Here is a 15,902-nt window from a genome sequence, read left to right as displayed (position 1 = left end):
TGTCTAAATTTTCCTGACACCATTTGGAATTTTCTTGGCAAATATACTGTAGTAGTTTGTCATTTCCTTCTCCAGCTCACTTTACAGATGAGAAACTGAGGCAAACAGGAGGATTAAGTGACTTGCCCAGGGTCACTGAGCTAGTTAATTGTCAGGCCACATTTGAGCTCAGGAAGATGAGTCTTTGATTACAGGCCTGACCTTAGTTCACTGTGCCACGTAACTGCCCTGTGGATGATATGCCCAAGGTCAACTAGACATTAAATTCAGAACTTCTTGGAAAGACTTCAAGTAAAACAGAGTGATGGTTATGTCTGTTATTCAAGACAAATCTAGATAAACTTTGGGAGACTAATCTCTGGAATGCTAGTCACTAGGTGATGGATTCTAAGCCAAAGCAACTCATAAAGATTGCCATGAAGGGGCTATGTTCTGCACTGGTGAAAGAAGTGACTCAATCAATAAAGTCATATATCTTTTAAGTATTTAGCCATAAAATGAAAGCTAACAAGGCAAAAGACCTGATAGTCAGTCTTAGAGTTAAGACTTCTTTTCTGAGAAGATATCTCAGCTCTGACACCTAATGCAATATGGTTTTTCACTAAGTCACTATCTTAGTACTTCCATGCAATTCTCTCAGACTATAAATTGCAGAAAAGTTGCTGATTTTAATTGGTATAGGGGAGTTTCTTCATTTGGAATTATTAATCAGGTCCAGATAAAAATTACTAGAAATCACAAATATTATTCAAATATACTTTATATTAATATGAAGTATGTAACAAATTTATTTAGAACATTAATGGTTTTTATTTGTTCAGTTATTGAAAATGATTTTAAAAACTGAAAAGAGCGAAATGTTGGAAAAGTGAATTTCAAAGATATTATGGTACATTGAAAGGTCTAATTGTAAGGGCAGTTTATATAGAGAGATTAAGACTACAAAACATCTTATAATGGTAAAGCAATACTGTGATTTGGTAGAAGGACTTTCTTGACAGAAAGATCCCTAGAACCTTAATTTCACAGGTCAGGATTAACAAACAAAACAACATTATCTAAGAGTTTACTTTTTTCCTCCCTCAAGAATTACAATTGGATTAGGAGTCATGAGGTCTAAGAGTAAGTTTTAGCTCTGCTATATGACTTCATTTCAGTTATATGTAAAATAAAGTAGACTACTGTCAATTCTAGTTTGATTTCAAAAGATTCTTATGATTTTTGAAGATTCTTATAATTACCTTTAGAAATCTACATGTATTTAAATTCTGGAATGTATTTCTTCTTCCTTTTGAGGAATACTTTAAGCCCATTTCAATTTTCTCCATGAAAATGGCAAATTACCATGGTTACAGAGTGAAGAATATTACTGAAAATCAATATTAAAAATAAACTAATTGCATTTTAAATGACAGATTGGAAGATAATAGGAAATTGTCCCAAGCAGGGAATGAGGAACTTACCAATCTTTCAAATACAATAAATCACAATATTATATTATAGTAAATCATAATCCTAGTGTCTAGGTCAGAAGTAAATAATATCTGTTTAGAATTGCCTCACTTATCCTAAGAAGGTTTATGTTTCAAATTTAGCTAATTAAAGCAAGATTCTAATAATAGGAACTTACCTGGCTACATATATCTGAGAGTACTCACATATGCACCCAGAAATTAAAAAATGACTATGTCATACCTCATGTGAGAATTTGGTGTGGTACCTCAGAACATTGTCTATATATGTCGTTGCAATGTTTTATGGTATATTCCCCCTTCACAAAAAAACCCAAAATAAAACTTAGATATAAACTGATAAGTCTCTTCATACTAAAGTGCCTATTAATGAAAAGTGCATAGTCAAGCTTTTTTTCAACAAAAAGGTGATTAAAGATTAAGCTCTCTCTCCAACAGTTAAGAATAATTCTAAATAGATACATATTTCATTTACAATCAAAACAGGAAAAAATTCACAAAATATAGGCAAAGCTAGACCAATTTTATGCAACATGGTTAATGAAAGATAAATGTACTTCTAGCCTGAAAATGACTATTTTAGTTACTAAAAGCCATAAAAATGACTTAAAGAATTTCAGATGGCATGAAAATGAATGCAAAACAATTAAAGACAAACAATTCAACTTTTTCCCCTATTGTCTCCTTGTAATTAAAAGTTCATGCCTGACAAAATATCCTAAAGTCAGATTTTAAAAATTGTACAAGTGGGTTTATATAAACCAAAGCAAAAGTTATTGCTACCAAATTCTTTAGCATTGTCAAATGATTCGATATTAGAAAAATATGATTTTATTGGTAGAAATGACTTTAAAGAAGCATTTTCACCTGCTTTGCTACCACACCTCAAGAACCACAATACTTTTCCATCTGACTTGCATTTGAAACCATCTGGTTATCTCTTTTGTTAGAATGGGATGTCCTTAAGAGCAAAGACTGTATTTTCATATAGTTAGTGCTGAATAAAATGTTGTTTTTCAAAAGGGCATGAAGTGAGGAAGCACTTGGTCAGACAAAATGTGTTTTTAGAATAACATATAATGGGCACTTCAGATGTGATTCCTGATTCCTAGATTAATGAAGAACTCTCTAGTTCATTGTTTTTAGTGTACTATAACACTTAACTCCTGAGGATTGGAAACATCTCATGTTTGTCCCATTGACTGAACACTAGAATTGTAGGCAACCACTAGAACCAGAAAGAACCCTCTACATCTAAAAGCATATGACAATGGAGCCTATGATATTCTGGGAACCTCTAGAATTGCTTTGGAACAAGAAAAGGTGAAGAGATTTGTCTTCTAAGAAATCTCCAGGAATTCTTGCCTTTGTCCTGATGCTTAGATTACATATCTATAAAATCAATAGAAATTCATGGCAATTATAACTAGATGCAAAACTTAACTCTAAAAGGTTCCTGCTTTTAAAAATCTATAAGCTTTATTTGCTTCCCTGAATTTTATTCCTACTATTTAGTCATCCCATGCTCTTTATATTTAAATATCTAAGTTCTATTGCTGTGGTTATGGAGGCCAGGGCAGTTCAATATAGATGATTTGGATATTTTCTTCATCAGCAATAGAATTTCAGTTGAGGAACAATGGAAAGGATATTAATGAATTAAAAAGAAGCTACAAGTTAGCTTTAGGGTCACTACTGTAATTTCAATTAGTTTCTTCTTCCCTTAAGGTTTCTTACCTGATCCCATACCTTAATTCAAAGTAATTCAATAATATATCAAAACCTAAACTTATCTTTAAGCATTTACCCCTTGATTTTACAGTCACTTTCTTGAGATTATCGGTCTCAGTTCTTGCATCACACTCCTGTGGTGAGTTTCTGAGATTCAATCTTGAAAGGAACATTCATTCTGAAAGAGTATTTGTTTGAGTTGAGCATCATCACACTTAAGAGGGCAGAAGGACAGGGTACATTGTACTACAGACACAGTACAGTTCACATGACAGTAATGAATACTGTGCTACTACAGTTTCCTCAGGAGGGTTAAAATATTCCTTCTTCATTTTAAACAATCCATTGATTATTCCAGAATACTGCATCATAGGATCAGTGTTTTTGAGCTAGAAGGAGTATTAAAAATTTTCAACTTTGATTTTAAAGATGAGGAAATTGAAATCCAGAGAAGATAAATGACATGCTACTAAGAATCTGAAGGATTCAAACCATGTTTCCTAAAGTGCGATAAAAATTCATTTTTTGGTGTCCTTTAAAAATGCCCATCATGTGAGTGTGTTCTTTTTAATGATATTTACAAGTTCTAATTTGAAAAATGATATTTTTCTCTTTTTACTGTTGACAAAGAAAACTTTGACAGATGATAGAATTTTTCAGGTTTAATTAAAATCTATTTCAGAAGTCCTTTAAATTCTGTTTTGCATAATAAACTTAAAGTATTCTATTCAAACCAATTTTCTTTTAGTAAAAACTTGGTAGCATCATCAAATCCATTTTTATACAATGATTCCATTTTCCTCTGACTTGGTGGGAAAAGAGCTTGATTTAGTCTTACCAGATTGGCCACAGACAACTACAATGAAAAGAAACAAATTTTAATTGAGAGATAGAAATACTGAAGGCAAATATAAATTTATCAATCTAAACTCATTATAAACTAATAACAAAAATACAGAATCCATATTAAAATAACAATTAAATCTAATATTTTTACATAGAATACACATATGGATTTTTAATTAATCTTATATATTTTACATAATTTATTATTATTATATACATTATAAATAAAAGACCTAATTCAAAATTGATTCTGAAACTGGTCTCAAAAAGATGAGGAAAAATAAACCTAATGAAAGGATAATAAGCTTTATAAGGATAATATTCAAAGTGCCTATATAAAGAGTATTCAGTATATTTCATTATCTTGTTATAAAATAAACATTTTGAAGCAACTGCCACAAATTATTTAACATATAAAAATATAAATATTTTCTAAGATGATAAATGATTATGGAGGTTTTAAATAAATTAACCATTCAAATTCTCTGAATAACTAAAAAAATACTTACCATAATATCTTGTTTTGCAATATTAATGTAAAGATCTAGCTGTCCTTTGTCTTCTGGGGAGATATCTAATCGACCACTAAAAGGTGAAACAGTCACAGTTCGCCCCATAGGCAGGATAGGAAGACCATTGGTAAGCCCTCCATCAACCCATTTCTATTAAAAAGAAAAAATTATCAATTTCAATTACAAAACACCTTCACACCACATAGAGTAAATATGCAATGTTTAAAATTTTAAAATTGCAATGAAATTTTATTTTCAACCAAATAAAATAGAATTTTAGAATATAATTTATATTTCATGTATATTTATTTATATAAGAATTAACCTACTTTGGGGTATTTTTCAGAAAGTAAAGCAAATCTCCATATAATCACTATCATAATAAAAAGAGTTAAATTTTAGGGATGGGAATAGAGAATGGACTTGTCATTTTTGGTGACAGAGGAATTCTCAATATGCAGTTAGTATGTGTCAGAGAATATGAATTCATGCCTTTTTATGATATCAGTACTTGATTCACTACGCTATTTTGACTCATTTAGGAGATATATCATAAAATTTGAAAGATTTCAGTTTGGTTATTCTCTATAACAGATGTCTAATTTTAATTTATAATATTAGACAGACCAGACATTTTTGGGGATTTAATAATACTTTATCAAAGCTGAGAGATAGCATTATTTAATAATAGATAAAACAGCTACCATAGTAACTGTGCACACACACACACACACACACACACACACACACACACACACACTTGAAAATGTGTACAGAGACCTGAAATGAGTAATTTCTAAAACAAAATTAGAAGCCAATGGGAAAAAGTGAAAAAATGTTTCTTTGGAAATCTCTGAATATATGAAGAAATAGTTATGTTATTAAAATGACATGAAAAGGAACATATTGTTAGGACAACAATAACTCCTCAAGAGAGATTCTCAGTTTTCAACCCCACTCCAAGAAGATACAATGCGGGATGAAAACATCAGAAAACTATGTTGTAGAAGGAAATAAGAATGTCAGAAATATTGAAGGAGAAAAGGATACAATCCTTATCCTGACCTTAGTCTTAATTTTCTATAATGTTTATCCTTTTCTAGAAGTAATGGAACATGGCAGGGAAAATAAATAATTTACATTTAGAGAGTGAATCTCTAGTAATAGAAACAAAAGAAAAAGGCAATGCTTCTCAGGCATAAGCAAAATTATGATTTAGTTCTCATTCTAGGAATTGTATTAATTCGATTTCAGAGAAAGCAGATTTTCAATGATCAAAAGTTATAGGAATAATTAGAAATTTCCATGAGGTGGTCTATCACAGAAATGGTTAAAAAACTCATAATCATCTTTAATTGAAAAATTCATTGAGTATTTTATTTTTTCCTATTCAAATGTAAAAATAATTCATGTTTTAAAATGTTGAGTTCCAAATTCTTTTAAAATGTAAAAAAAATTCATGTTTTAAAATGTTGGGTTCCATAGGCAATATGATATAGGTTATACATGTTAATAAATTTCATCAATACATTTCTGGTTAAATGTCTGATTGTTCAGTATGCTAGTAGAAGACAAAGTACAGGTAAATTTAAAAAAATGTAAAAACAAAAACCCCATTGACTAGGAGTTAATTCATCTGGATCCTCTTATGGTTTTCAAAGTTCTCCTAAAGCAGGAAGAAAGTATAATACAGAACTATTTTGCAAAGTCCTATAAGAAAGCTTCATTTTACTTAATTATCAAGAATAGTAAATAAGACCTCTAATTGTCATAACTACTACATTTAGACTACCTTCAGAGTTCATGCAGAATATTATATTGGGGGATTTATTTTTCCAGAGTTTTTCCATGGGCAAAGTTCCAATTTTTATTGTACCTAAGCCCAGTTAAAGTATGACTATATACATAAATACCCATTCATATAAATGTAAAGGGAATGTTTGACTTTTGTCTTTGCAAATGCTTTGATGAATAATGGAAAACCAATTCATTCAATAAATGATCAGTTCATATTGATGAATGCTCAAATGCCTTAAAGTCATACTCTTAATATTTGAAATGATCTGGGCTTAGTGTATAGACTAAAAAAATATGTTAAAAATATTACAAAAGCAAGCCCCATAAGATCTGATGCAAACTTGTTACTATCTTTTTAATTTGTTTAGTATGCTGCATTATTAATAGCATGACACATACCAAGAAAAAGACTGAAATTATCATATTTAATATTCAGAGTAGAACTTGAGAATATTGATGGAAAAAGAAAGGAGTCATGTCATACCTTTATCAGAAGTTAAGAAATTATGAGCAGAATGGTTTCAGAAAAATCTGTAAAGACTTAAATGAATGGATGCAAAATGGAGTGGGCAAAATCAGGAGAAATTGTAGAAGCAATACTGTAAAGATGATTACATGTGAAGGACTTAGCTACTCTGATCAAGGCAATGATGCAAGACAATTTTAAAGGCTCTATCATCAAAGATTGTAACCTACCTTCAGAACTGATAAATTCTGAGTGCAAGCTGAAGCATGTTTTTTTAACTTTTTTCTTTTTTTGTTGTTGCAATATGCCTAATATGGAAGAAAACTCAAAAGGTAGGAAGGGGTCTAGGTTATAAAAGGCTTAAGGCCAAATGGAGCATTTTGCATTTGACCCTGAATGACACAGGAAGCATTTGCTTTGAGCTGGGTAGTAACATACTCAGACCAGCACTTTAGGAAAATCAACTTGGTAGCTGAATGAAGAATGGACTGGAGTGGAATGATATGAAGCAGGCAGACCCACAAGCAGATTATTGCAGTTGTCCATGCATGAGGTGATGAGGGTTTGTACTAGAATACAGATAGTGTCAGAGGAGAAAATATGTCTCAGCAACACCTTGGATATGGGAAGAGGGAAAAGGGAGGTGAGAAATGGTTAGGAATTGAGGATGACTTCTAGATGTGAGCCAGGGTGGATACAAGGGAAACAAAGTGAGGTCCTCAAGCTCCAACCCAAGTCTCTCTGCAAGTTCAAATTCTTGAGTGGTGTTGGAGGTGCTGGTCCACCGGTGACACAAATTTGAGATTTTTTTTTTATTTATTACTTTAATGGTCCAAAGATTAAATGGAAGATTACTGGAAAATATAGGTTATATTTAAATGAAAATCTTCAAAGTATCCAGAATGTATTAAAAATAATGTGTTAAGAGGTCAAGATATATGAAGAAGGGTTTGTATTTCTACTTTCTTCAATATTTCTTCATACAAGTGCCTCTTTGGAACCTTGCAGAGTGGTCCTATATCCACACATTTTATTTCACTTAAACTCCAACAACCCCGGGAATTAGTTTATAAGTTAATATTTTTTTTGGTGGGTAGTGGTACTTTTTCCTGAAAATAACTACTATATTTCCCTGTGTATAAGATGCAGCATTTTTTGAAAAATTTGGGGTCTAAAAATTGGGAGTATCTTATACAGCAGTTGTAGGTTTTTTTCTACTTGCATTTCCCACTTTTGCGCTCATTGTTTCACATTTGTTATCAGTATTTGGTTATGGTTTGCCATGTTCTGCCCTGAAATGGCTCAGAAAAGATTTTTGTACAATGCTGAATTCAAGTTAAAAGTGATCTAGTTTGCAAAAGTGAATGGAAATTGTGCTGTTGAATATCAGTTTGGTTCTCCTCCAACTAAGAAAACAATCTGAGATGGGCTATGGGAAGAAGAAATCCAACTGAAAACGCTAGACCAAAAGAAGGCCATGAGAGGCAAGTCAGCAAAATGGCCTGGCCCAAGTTAGAGAGGGAATTGAAGAAGATTGAAGAGAAAAAGGGAAACTGGAATTCCTTTGTCCAGAGATGGTTCAGCATGAGGCAAGAAGAATTGTTGATGAAAAAGAAGTGACTGGTTTCAAAGGAGGACACAATTGATGCTTCAGGTTCATGAAACGGAACGAACTAGCCATGCCTCCACATACCAGATTTGCCCAGGGAGTGCTTGTGGTCAACCACAGATCAGAGCACAGGAAGGAGAGTATTCAGAGCTTCTTCTAAGACAGTGATTCATCATCAGACACAGATGAAGATGAGCTAATAGATTTGAGTTTTGACAGTAATGAGTTGTATGAATTTTATGGTGAATAAAATGAGTTCATTAATTTTATGTAATACATCTTTTTCAAATTCCAGGCTCCAAAATTAAAATGTATCTTATATATGTGTCTTATATATGGGAAATATGGTATCTAAAAACAATGGTGAGGGGAAGCTAGGTGGCACAGTGTATAGAGCACCAGCCCCAAAGTTCTCTCAGATACTTAATAATTACCTAGCTGTGCGACCCTACTTTAACCCCATTGCCTTGTAAAAACTTAACAAAAAAGGTGAATACATTGAGTGCATCCCTCAATTATTTTCAATTATACTATAAATATTTTTAAAATAAACACACATGTAAAATTATTCTTAAGGAAATATCATCCCCCCCAGAAATGAAAAATAATATTAGAAAATAATTTGAACAAAAAAAATTGCACTAAACTGTGGATGGTAACCAGACTTCTACAGAATCAGAAATTACCAAGAAAATAACAGCAGTTAAAAATTTTGGTTGGTGACATAAATTACACAAAGATCTCCAAGGTATATGATTAATCAGAAGTATGTATGTATTCTCCTTATTTCAGACTTCAATAAATAACCAAGGAAAGCCAGATTCTTTAAGAAATACAATTGAAATGATATAGTGTGTGCATTTTTTGGGGAGGATTTCTATATAGTGATAGGTATTATAGACTAACTGGCTCTCTATTTCTATATCTCCTGTGTTCTCAAAATTTTTTAGATTCCAGATCTCAAGCAGAGGCTAAATAAAAGTTTGTTTATCTCTGAAAATCTATATACAGTAAGATAGATTACAAAAAAAAACAAACAAGTAAAATAGAAGAATTTAATTTTCTTAGGTTTGGGGGGGAGGGGAGGGGAAGGGAAGATAATTCAGGATTTGCTCTATCTTTTCAAATTTGGAGTAAACATCAATATAATGTGAATACCTCGCTCTTGGCTGCAAAGTCCCTTCAATTGTCTGATTAAAAAAAGAGAACACTACATTTTTCAAATCCAGCAACTAGAGAAAATAAACTATACTTTACACTTAGACTACTATGTTGAGTTATTCTTTATACTTAATTCTACTACTTTATGAATTGGAAAAGTGGGTTTTTAGAAAGATACATTGATTATAATCTGACATTATTATGATAGTACATCTTGTGAGGAATCTCAATCAGAAGAAATGTTTATATAGGGCTATTTAAAATCAGGGAATTTCATTTAAGCAGTTTAAATCAAATTCTTCATTTACTCTTTGTAGTCTGGGAGTTTAAGATCTTTTGTTTAAGATCATATTTCCATTAAATGCTTTGAGTCTGAGTAAGGGAATAAAACATGTTTTAAATAATCTAATTTGTAGAACTACTAATTATCTGAGATTTTTTTCTTCAGATGAAAACTTTGGGCCCTCAAAATTCAAAAGACTAGAAAGAAGATTCAATGAATTTTTTCTCAAAATTTCTCAAATATTAAATAAACAGTATTTTTAAGTTTCCATGCTCCTTTATCCCCATCCTTGCCTAAGCCTCCAGTCCAACATTATTTTCACAGAGAAGCAATAGTAGATGAATATCTAGAATGGGGATTCTTAGCATTTCTTGCCATGGATTCTACTGTCAGTATGGTAAAGCCTGTAGTGGTTTGTTTACATTTAAGCTTGAAGAAAATGATAAAATTACAGTTAGAGAAGGTGGTCTTAATCATTTTTGAGTCATGAACTCTTTTGGTCCTTTAGTAAAACTTATAGATTCCTTTGTAGAATAAATGCATGAAATAAAATATATGGGATTGCAAAGGAAATTTCAATTATATTGTAATAAAGTTAATGAAAAGTTATTAATAAGAACAAGTTCAGAACTCTCAAACTAAAAACACCTTGAGTTAGGAGATCAGTGAAAATAAAGATGTAATTTTTTTTCCCATCCAAGTTCAGAGATTCCCGAAAATCCATTCCCATGATTAGGGATTCTTAATCTCATATTCATATTGGAACTTTCTTGGCTTCCTCCCACTTCCTCCCACTACAATCCACTTTTACTATCATTCAAAAGCTACTGAAAGGATTTGGAGAAAATCATGTTGATAGAGCCCATTACAAATTTGTTTTTCAAAAACTCAGCTGGGTCTCTTCTATAATAATGTAATCCTTTCAAACCTCCCAAATCAATTTGCTATCCCATTCACCATATTGTCTATTTCAAACATTTCTCTCTCCATTTTCCCATGGTATCTCCTCCTCACACTCTCTCAGCTGAGGAGTTCACTTTACATTTTCATGGGAAAAAAAAATGAAACCATTCATCAAGAAGTCCTTCAACTCAACTGCTCTTCATCACATATAAATTATATAACATAAATTGATTTCCCTTCTATCTAATCCTTTATCCTTTTCTCACAGGAATAAGCAGCTACTTCATCTTGGCAAGGCAAATTCTTTTAGATGTACCCTTGATTTCATTGAGTGCTATCTTCTCCAGAAGGTTATCCCCACTACAATTTGCATTCACTCTCTAATATTCTTCTTTGTAAAACTCCTTTAGAAAGTTGTCAACACAAGGTACCTCCAGTTCCTTTTCTCTCCTTAAATGTAGTTTAGCTTCCTTCATCATTCAATTGAAATCACTCCCTTTAAACCATAATCTTTAAATGACTTTTTCTCAACCTAATGGTTTTTTATCCTTCTTATCCAAAATAGAACTTATCTTTCCCCTCAATCCATCCTTCCCTCTTTGTAACTTCCTTATTAGGATCAAAGAACAAACCATCTATCTAGCCATCCAGACTCACAACCTACATGTCATTTTCAATTCCTCATTTGTATTCATCATACAAAACCAATCTGTTGTCAAAAAAACCCAGGAACTATATTAATATCTAATAAAACATTTTTATACAAGTAAAATTAAATTTAAATAACTGGAAAAACAAGTATCAATTGTTAACAGGTGGGTGAGCCAATATAATAAAAATGCTACTAAAAATGAAATTATCACATACACAATATTTATATATAATATAAATTCATATGGGTAGGCAGGTGGTGCAGTGGATAGCACACTCAGGAGGAGCTGAGATCAAATTTGGCCTCAGATACTTGACACTTACTAGCTGAGTGACCTTGGGCAAGTCACTTAACCCAGACTGCCTCACATCCAAGGTCATCTCTAATCATGCTGATTCTTATCTAGTCACTGGACTCAGATGGCTCTGGAGGAGAAAGTGAGGCTGATGACTTAGCACAGCACCCACCTCCTCACTCAAATCCAATTCACTTGCTTGTCATCACCATCCTCCTCATCAGCATTATCATTCTGAGTACAGTGCCTGGCAGACATAGTTAAGTACTTAATATATCCTTAAATGCTAACAAGTTAAAATATTTATTATGTGCTAGGCACAGGGGTTAAGTGCTAGGCATACAAATGCAAGCAAAAAAATAGTAAAACACTAAAATGAAGATTACTTCTGCTTCAACAAACAGCAAGTCTTGTAGGCAGTGTAGTTGTTGTGGTGTGGCTTGGTGCAGTGGAACTTTTCCCTCACAGATGGTGTGGGGGTTCAGTGCCTTGATCAGGGGAAGCTTGGGAGGGGGCTCCATTGGGACTTAATGTCTCAGATTGTAACTTTGGATGAGGACTAGTAAGCAGGGGTCCTGATGGTTGTGGTCACTGGCAGGAGAGCAGAATCCCTGACTTTGGTTCCAGGACAGAGGGTAAACTGCAGACTGATGGCACTTCCTGGATTATTAGGTTGGGGATGAGATTATTTGTTGTGGTAGCTGTGCTGAGAGCCTTGCTTGTGAGTCAGCATTTAGAGAGGACTACCCGAAGTCACTCAAAGACCAAGGTATAAACCAGAGGAACAGTGATGACCACACCTGACCTTGGATCATAGCACAACAGAAGAACCCGAAAGTCAAAGACCTCTAACTAGATTAGACATTAACCCCTATAGCCTGGGAGCAGAGTCTGACAACATAAATAACATAAAATAGCCAAGAAACAGATCATAAAAATGAGGGGGGAAACTAGCAAACAACAGAGAAAGAACCTGGTAGCTATAAATAGCTACTATTGTGATGGAGAATATTAGGATTCAAAATCAAAAGAAGACAATAAAGTCAAAAGAGCTATTCATAAAGGCAAATGTAAAATGGTCATAAGTCCAAAAGAATTCTTTGAAGAGTTTAAAAGGGAGTTTAAAAATCAAATAAGAGAAGTAGAGAAAAATTTGGAAAAAACAGTAATGAAAGAAAATCAAGAAAGTTATGAAAAGAAAGTCAAACAACTGGAAAGAAACAAAAATGTATTGAAGAAATTTACTCATTAAAAATTAGAACTGGCCAGGAGGAAAGTAATGATTTTATAAGACATTAAGCAATAATAAAAATAAAATTAAAAGAATGAAAAAATAGAAGAGCACATGAAATATCTCACTGGAAAAAACAATTGACCTGAACAACTGAACAATCATAAGAAGAATGTTATCATTACTAGGCTAGTTAGAAAAAAAAAAAAATATATATATATATATATATATATATATATATATATATATATAGATTGAAGGCTTAGGGTTGAATTAACTGTGGTAGGATAATCTTAAAAAATAAAATTGGGTAGGACAAAGTAAAATGGGATGAATTATATCATAAAAAGAAAGATGAATGGGAGATTTGTAAAGGTGAGAGGAGAAAGAGACATAGAATAGGCTATATGAGAACCTTTTTTTCTCATTAGAATTGGGTTAAAAGGGGAATAACATAAATTTATTTGGATATAAAAGTCTTCTTAACTTCCAGAGAAATAAGAGAATAGGAGAAATAGGATAAAGGAGGAATTCTTAGAAGGGCATGCAGATTAAGAAATAGAAGGTCAATAGGATAAATAATAGGGGAGGAAAAGAATGGTAGGAAATACACAACTAGTAAATTATAACTTTGAATGATAGTGTGATAAACTAACCTATAAAACAAAAATGAAAAGCATAATGATTCAAAAATCAGAATAATATGCTGCTTATAAGAAACATTTAAAAACACAACTACAGCAAAAATAAAGGGCTGGGTAGAATTTATTTTGTCTCAGATGATACAAAAAAAGCAGGAATTGTAGTCATGATCTCAGACAAAGTTAAATCTAAAAGATTTAATTAAAGGAGATAAGCAGAGAAACTACATTATGTGAAAAGGCATAAATAACATGTAGTAATATCAATACTAAATATATACAAAAAATGCTATAGCATCAAATTTATAAAATAAAAAGTAATAGATCATAGGTAGCAATAGATAGTAAGGTTCTGTGACCTTCCCCTCTCAGAATTAGATAAATTTAATCAAAAGATAAATACAAAAGAAGTCAAGGAGAGAAATAGAATTTTAGATAAACTTGATATGATAGAACTGAATGGGAATAGAAAGGGATATAACCTCTTTCTCCATAGTACATAGCACCTTTACAAAAACTGACTATATATTAGGGTATAAAACTGTATAGTCCAATTACTTAAAAGTAGAAATATTTAATGTATTCTTTCTTACTCATAATTCAATAAAATTACATTTAATAAAGGACCATAGAAATACAGATTAACATTCTACTAGAGGGTGAATAACTTAATCTTAAGAATGATTTGATGAAAGAAAAAATCATAGAACAATTTTATTAAAGAAAATGATGATACAACATCCCAAAACTTAGCAAAACCAGTAATCAAAAGGAAAATTTATTTCTCTATATGCTTACATCAATAAAATAGGAGAAAAAATGATCAATGAATTGGGTATTCAATTAAAAAACAGAAAAAAAACTTCCAATTAAAAACAGCAAATTGAAAGTCCTGAAAATTAAAGGTGAGCTTTATAAAAGTGAATGTAAGAAAAGCATTGAAATAATCAATAAAACTACTTGGTCTTATATATATATATATATATATATATATATATATATATATGTACATATATATATTATATATTTATAAATATACACACACAAAGTATTAGTTAATATGATTTTTTAAAAGAGAAAACCAAATCACTAGTATCAAATATTAAGTGAAATTACAGCAATCATTAGGAGTTATTTTGTCCAATTATATGTTAATAAATTTAATAATTTAATTGGAAATGGAAGAATCCTTACAAAAATATAAACTTCACAGATTAACAAAGGAGGAAGTAGAATATTTAAATAAACCTATTTTAGAAAAAAGAAATTGAACAGGACATAAAATGAGCTTCCTAAGGAAAAAAAATCAGGATCATCTATATTTGCAAGTGAATTCTACAAAACATTTAAAGATCAATTAAATTATTTGGAATTAATAGGCAAAGAAATAGTTCTATCCAAACTCCTTTTATGAAAAAGTAAATGGTGCTGATACCTAAACCGGGAGAGCAAAAAATAGAAAAAAAGAAAAGTATAGACTAATTTCAAGAATAAATATTGATGAAAAAATCCTAAATAAAATACTAGCGAGTAGACTACAGCAACATCACAATAATTGTGATAAAATGTGATTCATACCAGAAATGTAGGGCTGATTCAATACAGGAAAAAATTATTAACATAGTCATTATATCATTAACAAAAGCAACAGAAATTATATATCCAAGATGCAGAAAAAAACTTTTGAAAAAACACAACAAATACAACATTTATTCCTATTTAAAAAGCTCCCAATACATGTGTATAAATTGATTTTCCTTAAAATCATCAGTAAGCATTATCTGTAACAGAGACAAATAAGAAGCCTTCTAAATAAAATCAGGAATGAAACCAGGATTCTCACTATGATCAATATTATTCAATATAGTACTGACTACATATGAGGGCAAAGAAATAGAAGGAATCAGAATGGGCAATGAGGAAAAAACTATCTCTTTTTTGTAGACTATATGATTGTATACATAGAAAATTATAGAGATTCAACCAAAAATTTTAGCAAAGTGGCAGGATATAACATAAATGCATATAAATTGTTCATTATTTCTATATATATAACCAACAAGGTCCATTAAGAGATAGTAAGAGATATTTCATTTAAAATAATTATAGACTATAAAATACTTGAGCATATACCTGTCTAGGCAAACTCATCTAAAAAACTCATGTATAAAATGTATAAAACACTTTGTATCCAAATAAAGTCAAATTTGAGTAACTGGAGAAATATTAATTGTTAAAATGTGGGCAAGTCAATATAATAAAAATGAAAATTTTATCTAATTATTTAGATCTCAGTTAAAACT

General features: G+C 31.3%; 1 protein-coding gene across 5 annotated transcripts in view; it reads right to left on the bottom strand.

Moving 5' to 3' along the window:
* Window positions 1-3,850: 3,850 nt before the first annotated feature.
* Window positions 3,851-15,902, bottom strand: part of PNPLA4 (patatin like domain 4, phospholipase and triacylglycerol lipase) — a 36,930-nt gene continuing 24,878 nt past the window's right edge. For all 5 annotated transcript variants that reach the window (XM_074213599.1, XM_074213598.1, XM_074213602.1 and 2 more), the window contains 2 exons: window positions 4,559-4,711; window positions 3,851-4,059 (listed from right to left, as the gene is read on the bottom strand). In XM_074213599.1, the coding sequence (XP_074069700.1) occupies window positions 3,928-4,059; window positions 4,559-4,711 (285 nt within the window). In that variant the 3' untranslated portion in view covers window positions 3,851-3,927. The remainder of the gene's footprint in view (window positions 4,060-4,558; window positions 4,712-15,902) is intronic.

Source organism: Macrotis lagotis, chromosome 1 (assembly GCF_037893015.1).
Source record: "Macrotis lagotis isolate mMagLag1 chromosome 1, bilby.v1.9.chrom.fasta, whole genome shotgun sequence".
In the NCBI taxonomy this organism is placed as follows: domain Eukaryota; kingdom Metazoa; phylum Chordata; class Mammalia; order Peramelemorphia; family Peramelidae; genus Macrotis; species Macrotis lagotis.
Note: the sequence above shows the minus strand (reverse complement) of the source record. Positions and strands in the feature narration are given on the sequence as shown.